We start from the raw sequence: 6,756 nt of genomic DNA on the forward strand, positions 1-6,756 counted from the left end.
CACAAATTAATGGATTTGAACTCAACAGTAAAGTGGCTTCAATAAATGTGTTGAATTGTTTAATTGCGACAACGATTCTATCAGGAGAGCATCATAACAACATGTATTAAAATCGTATGGCTTGAAATCTTCAAAGCTAAACAGTATCTATCAACATAGTGCAATTCCATCCTTCTAGAGACTGTGCAGGTCCCACTCTTTCTGGCTTGCCCTTGTCGTTCCGTTTCTCTTCACCTGGAGGAGGAGCGCTGAAGGCTCCTGTATTACACTGAAGCTACGTCTTGGTTGGTCCCCACCACTACCTCAGAGTCCAGTGTTAGCATGACGTGAATGACAGCTCCTCCCACGTCATACAAATCATAACTGAGCTCAGGTGTGAGGTGATCAGGCACATCCTCTCTACACTGGCCTCGTTCTGAAGCTCCGGAGTGGACAGGATTCAACCCTACTGCATGTTCATTATGAACCAAAAAAACCCTCACATTTTCTTCTTTTAACAGGAACAGTGCGATTTGAAACAGGAACATTGTGTGTGACTGACAGCTGTCATTATATTTTAAAAGAATCTCTATATTTCAGAAGACCTGTACCAAACAAAGACAATGTTATTTCTGTAGTTTCACATCCAGCACACGCTATACTACAAACCCACACATTGAACAATAGCCTTCTTCAGCCCTTTATTGACAGTTTCCATCACTCTGAATTCAATGGGATTCAAAGTTTACCGCAGTGTGCTTGAAGTTTTCCCGTGGGTCTGTATTTGCTATAGTTTGACGTGGTTTGTCATGTTTTTTTGTTTTTTTTTTAATATGCTTCCCCAGACTACTTCTCTGTGCTTCACAAAGCTTTACTACACAATGCCTTTACTGTGGGAAACTAGTACAAGAGGATAAGCAATGCTTGGAGCATGGGTTAAACAAGAACTTAAAATAAAAAAAGAATGCTCCTCTAGCAAAAGCCCACACAACATTATCACTGGCCCCCTCTTCTTCTCTCATCAGTGTCAGGGTTTGTTTAAGTCAGGGGGTGATCAGAATTGTTTTTTTTTTTAATACAATGTTGCATAACTTAAAGTCCTTCTGCTAAGTACCAAATTACATCAAATTAACTACAACAGTCTAACGGCAATCTGACCAAGTGACCTACAACACAGGAACTTAGGCTGTAGGTGACAGCAGCTGGTTTATTTTTTTTCTGACATTCTGAAAGATCTTCCTGTTGTGAAATAAACACGTTAACAAAACAAAACAACAAAGCAGCCATCTTTCTCACAATGCATGTGGGAGCAGCAATGAGGCTGAGTGGAGAAGTTACAGAATTGAAAGCCTTGGTGGTTAGCACTCCTGTAAAGAGTCAATCAATCATCTACAAAAAAAACACACACAACACCAAACAAAACCAACGTGAAGGCAGCGGTACCAAAATGTACACACACGCACAACACCAAACAAAACCAACGTGAAGGCAGCGGTACCTCAATGTGCACACACACACGCCACGCACAATGTACACACACGCACAACACCAAACAAAACCAACGTGAAGGCAGCGGTACCTCAATGTGCACACGCACGCACGCACGCACGCACGCACACACGCACACACACACGCACGCACACACGCAACACCAAACAAAACCAACGTGAAGGCAGCGGTACCTCAATGTGCACACGCACGCACGCACGCACACACAACACCACGCACACACCGTGAACAGTGGTACACACACACGCACGCACACGCAACACCAAACAAAACCACTGTGAAGGCAGCGGTACCTCAATGTGCATGCGCACGCACAACATGCAGCAGGGTGGTGTGTTTTTTTAACTGGTTTTTCAGAAATCAATCCTGGTTTTACAAAAATGTCTCTTAAAATAACAGCTGCTGGTATACATGAAATATCACAATTAGAGATTTGGACTCTCAGTTTAAAAACAAAATGTCAGATTTCACACTCAGTCACAGAAGAGACTCTCCTCAGCCTGCATGGCACAACAGTAACACCCGGTGGACAGACAGGGGTCGTCTTTGAAAGGGTTGTTGAATTGATTATAAAAACCCATGCACTTGGGAAAGCTAGCGGCTCACTGTGTGGAGTGATCAGTCTGTAGCTTCTGGAGTCTATGAATGGTAGATGGTAGTGGGTAGGGAGTAGGGGAGGGTGTCTCTACCCATCGAGAAGTTTGAGGATGCTCTCCCTCTCCTTCAGTGCTTTCCAGGCCTGGTCCTTCTCCTTCTTGGTGGGCGTGCGCTTCTTCTGTCTCGCCGCCATGATCTTGCGGAAGGCGTCCATCACCTCGTTATCGGAGATGCGCACCCTCTGCCTCAGCTCCTGGCGCTTCGTCTCCTCCCTGCTCAGCCTGCAGCGGGACAGAGAGATTCCACACAATTTGAGTCAAGTTCTCGCGAGAGCCGACGTGGTAATTACCACTCCCCTACCCTCTCCACTTGTCTCCTCCTACTCCTTCCCCTCAGACCTCCTCTCTCCCTCCCCTCCTTCCTCTCACCTCAGCAGCTCTTGTTTCCTGGCCCGGTTATGTGCGCTCAGTGCTTTCAGCTCCGCCTGTCTCTTGTGCAGCTCAGCCAGCACCTCGTCCTCCGAGTCCTCCGCTGGCCGGTCCTCCGACTCCAGCAGCCCCTGAGAGACCAGCTCCTCCTTGATCCGTGCCTCTAGGGACTTCGTGTGGGGCACGCTGAGAGACAGAGAGAGAAACAGTGAGGAAGAGGAGGCACAGACACAAAGCTGTGATAAAATAAACAGACAGATAAATAGATCAGACAGACTGTGATACAATGCACTGTGCAGGCGCACACACACACACACACAAGATGCAATGCACAGAAAGACTACGATTCATTGCACAGACATCCCAATGTGGCCCCTACCTGAATGCCTTGCCCTGACTGCGGGGGGAAGTGCTGGCCCCATCGGCCCCCAAGTCCTTTCCAGACACGTCGGGGATGGGGGAGTCCTCTATGGGAGAGATGATGTTCTCCTGGGGGGGTTGGAGGAGGAGGAGAGGGGGCAGCGTGAGACCACAGATCACGTACCTGAACTATACAGTGAGGGGCTGGGTGTAGGGTTCGTGGTGCAGTGCAGAGGGTGCAGTGTAGGATGCAGGGTGTAGGGTTCGTGGTGCAGCGTGTAGAGTGCAGAGTGCTCACCTCCACTAGGGCCTGCAGGAGGCGCTGTGTCAGGGGGCCGAAGGGGGTGCCGTCCTCTGGCTGCTCGTGCTGAGACTCTGCCTTCTTCAGCATGGAGTCCACGTCTGAGAGGGCGGGAGAGAAGGAGTTAGGGGGAAAAAAGAGAAACAGAAAGGTGCCTGAGAGTGTTGGGTCCAGTGCTCCCCGCGCCTCCTCACCCTTGGAGTCGAGCTCCGACAGAGCTCCCAGCATGCCTTTCTTCCTGTCAGCAGCAGCACGAGCTCCGTCCTTCTGCTCCTCCAGCAGGTCCTCCTGAGCCCAGCGCATCGAGTAGTGCTTCCCCAGTGGAGGCACCTGAAACACGGGAGAGACAGTCACTACAGCAGGGGCACCTGGAACAGGGGACAGAGAGTTACTGTAGCTCCTTGCACTGCGCTGTAACACCAGCTAGACCTGGAACTGCGAGGGGTACCGACGGCACAGGATGGAGGGTGTATAGAAGCTCTTGTCTCGTACCTTGTAATACTCTGCCTCATCCTCGGGTGGTTTCAGCAGCTCCTCCAGAACGCGGATCTCCTCGCTGGTGATGTCAGCGCAGTACGGCTCCACCGACGCCCAGAACCTGAGAGAGAGGAGAAGAGAGGGGTGAGAGAGGGGACGAGAGTGAGAGAGAGAGGGAAGGGGAAGAGGGTGAGAAGGAGGGGAAGAGAAAGGGACAGTTAAACAGGGGGAGAAGGAGAGATGGTTTTCTGGTGCAGATATAAGAGACAGGGTGCAGTGTCAGGAGGTTACCTGTTGGGGGCGTCGTTCTTGGGGATGCGCGGTGCGTCCAGTGGCTCCTCTGTGAACTCGTACTCCTGGATCTTGGGCTGCAGGTTCTTGGATTTGGGCCTGCCTGGGCCCGGCCCCGTCCCATGGCTGCCCTTACCGTCCAGCCGCTGCTTCTTGGGCTTGCCGTGCTTGGTGGGCGTACCCAGCTCCACGTCCTTGCCCAGCTTCAGGAAGCGCTTATCGCCCTTCTTGTCCTGCCAGTCCGTCAGGATCTGAAACACAGACACAGGGCTCTGCTGAACGGCTCTCACCTGCAACCTGCTATACTGTTATCACCATCAACGCTGCTGCTGCTAGCTAGACAGGTGCATAATGAACGGCTAAGCAGGTGTACATGATCAAAGGGTATGACAAACACCTTCTCTCTGCGCCTCACCTGGAACTGGAACTTGCTTGAAAATGTCTTGTATTTTCCTTTTCTTGCATTTACCTCCCCTGCCTCCTCACCTGTGTCTCTGCCTCCAGCACTCAGAGCCTCCTGCTAGCGGAGGACAGCAGTGTCTCTCCCTCCTCCTCCTCCTCACCTGTGTCTCTGCCTCCAGCACCCAGAGCCTCCTGCTAGCGGAGGACAGCAGTGTCTCTCCCTCCTCCTCCTCCTCACCTGTGTCTCTGCCTCCAGCACCCAGAGTCTCCTGCTAGCGGAGGACAGCAGTGTCTCTCCCTCCTCCTCCTCCTCACCTGTGTCTCTGCCTCCAGCACCCAGAGCCTCCTGCTAGCGGAGGACAGCAGTGTCTCTCCCTCCAGCACTCAGAGCCTCCTGCTAGCGGAGGACAGCAGTGTCTCTCCCTCCTCCTCCTCACCTGTGTCTCTGCCTCCAGACCCAGAGCCTCCTGCTAGCGGAGGACAGCAGTGTCTAGCACTCAGAGAGGACAGCAGTGTCTCTCCCTCCTCCTCCTCACCTGTGTCTCTGCCTCCAGAGAGCCTCCTGCTAGCGGAGGACAGCAGTGTCTCTCCCTCCTCCTCCTCACCTGTGTCTCTGCCTCCAGCACCCAGAGCCTCCTGCTAGAGGACAGCAGTGTCTCTCCCTCCTCCTCCTCCTCACCTGTGTCTCTGCCTCCAGCACCCAGAGTCTCCTGCTAGAGGACAGCAGTGTCTCTCCCTCCTCCTCCTCCTCACCTGTGTCTCTGCCTCCAGCACCCAGAGCCTCCTGCTAGCGGAGGACAGCAGTGTCTCTCCCTCCTCCTCCTCACCTGTGTCTCTCCCTCCAGCACCCAGAGCCTCCTGCTAGCGGAGGACAGCAGTGTCTCTCCCTCCAGCACTGTCTCCTCCTGCTAGCGGAGGACAGCAGTGTCTCTCCCTCCCTCCTCCTCCTCACCTGTCTCTGCCTCCAGCACCCAGAGCCTCCTGCTAGTGGAGGACAGCAGTGTCTCTCCCTCCTCCTCCTCCTCACCTGTGTCTCTGCCTCCAGCACTCAGAGTCTCCTGCTAGCGGAGGACAGCAGTGTCTCTCCCTCCTCCTCCTCCTCCTCACCTGTGTCTCTGCCTCCAGCAAACAGAGCCTCCTGCTAGTGGAGGAAAGCAGTGTCTCTCCCTCCTGCCTCCTCACCTATGTCTCTGCCTCAGAGTCTCCTGCTAGCGGAGGACAGCAGTGTCTCTCCCTCCTCCTCCTCCTCACCTGTGTCTCTGCCTCAAGCACTCTGAGCCTCCTGCTAGCGGAGGACAGCAGTGTCTCCAGCTCCAGCTGCATGGTGTCCAGCTCCTCAATGCCGATGCCATCGTCCTCGGAGCGGCCCAGCACGGCTGTGTACCGTGGGCACACCTTGCCATGCTCCACTGGCTTGAAGTCGTGGAACTGCAAGGGGCAGTCCTTGAGCTCGCTCATCTTCACTGGAGCACAGGAGCAGCTCTGAGGGGGAGAAACCCAGCGGAGTCAGAACGCACGCCCCCTCGGAGGCTGGCTGTTATAAGCAGCGCATCTCAGGGATGGAAGACTCCTGTTGCACTGCGCTTTGATCCATTCCTGATTTTTACTGTGAGTTTATAAGTGGCCCTGAGCTTGTTACGTGTATATTGAGGCTAATCAAGCTAGCAGCAAAATCTGGAATGGGTGAATATGCTATGCAACAGGAGTCTTATTTCCATCCTAGCAACTTTTTGGGATTCTCACCACGTCAGCAGTTCAACAGTCTTGTTTTGAGAGGCTGTAACTTGAGCAAATTGCGTGGAAAAGGTATCGACAGCACAGCGAGTTGCTTTAAAGGTTCCCCGCATGTGTTGCAATACTACAGGACCTTCCGAGTAAAATGCCATGACAGACGCATTAGAAACACCACCACATGGGTAACGAAAGCGGCGCAGTATACTGATTATTGGTCAATGGTGGTAATGCATCTCAGTCGCGCAACTGCACAGTGTCGTGCAGAGAGCCTTATGCTGCTCGCTGGAAACAAAACGCCTCACGCTTCTGTGAAACAAATAAATAAAAACATGAATTATTTAATTCAACGAACTGCCATGGCGATTCTAAACCGTGCCCCCTCTAGCCGTCCCTCGCATCCAGCAATTATTACCGATAAACCGCCGTATTAAAAACACATTGTTATACTGATTTACCTCTACAATGCAGCATCCATTGATGACTGCACCATCTGCTCTCTCCGGGGGCCGACGGTAGAGGCCTTTTATTTGAATCCGACTTGTGCAGCCCGGAATCGACACAATCCCAGTACCGCTGCTGGGAGGTGTTGTATTATTTCATATTAAAACGGTAGATGCTCCCAACAGATTCAAATGGAAAGCTTTTTACCTAAAAGCATATTTTGGTACCCCTTGCTGA

The 6,756-nt window shown here is 52.4% G+C and overlaps 1 protein-coding gene across 1 annotated transcript; it reads right to left on the reverse strand.

Moving 5' to 3' along the window:
• Positions 1-1,730: 1,730 nt before the first annotated feature.
• Positions 1,731-6,502, reverse strand: LOC121298433 (transcriptional adapter 3). Its single transcript, XM_041225557.1, has 9 exons — positions 6,088-6,502; positions 5,596-5,826; positions 3,943-4,193; positions 3,667-3,772; positions 3,369-3,504; positions 3,172-3,275; positions 2,893-3,002; positions 2,514-2,699; positions 1,731-2,366 (listed from the first exon to the last, which is right to left on the reverse strand). The coding sequence occupies exons 2-9, from the start codon at positions 5,800-5,802 to the stop codon at positions 2,174-2,176; spliced, it is 1,293 nt and encodes a 430-aa protein (XP_041081491.1). The 5' UTR covers positions 5,803-5,826; positions 6,088-6,502; the 3' UTR covers positions 1,731-2,173.
• Between the last annotated feature and the right edge of the window lie 254 nt (positions 6,503-6,756).

This window comes from Polyodon spathula, chromosome 23 (assembly GCF_017654505.1).
Source record: "Polyodon spathula isolate WHYD16114869_AA chromosome 23, ASM1765450v1, whole genome shotgun sequence".
NCBI lineage: Eukaryota > Metazoa > Chordata > Actinopteri > Acipenseriformes > Polyodontidae > Polyodon > Polyodon spathula.

What these genes read in the sequence shown, in the direction of transcription:
- LOC121298433 (XM_041225557.1), bottom strand. Translation starts at nt 5,802, where the DNA reads ATGAGCGAGCTCAAGGACTGCCCCTTGCAGTTCCACGACTTCAAGCCA. An exon ending in ATGAGGCAGAGTATTACAAG is followed by an intron (nt 3,505 to 3,666) that starts GTACGAGACAAG and finishes CCCGTGTTTCAG; the next exon opens with GTGCCTCCACTGGGGAAGCA. An exon ending in TCCTGCAGGCCCTAGTGGAG is followed by an intron (nt 3,003 to 3,171) that starts GTGAGCACTCTG and finishes CAACCCCCCCAG; the next exon opens with GAGAACATCATCTCTCCCAT.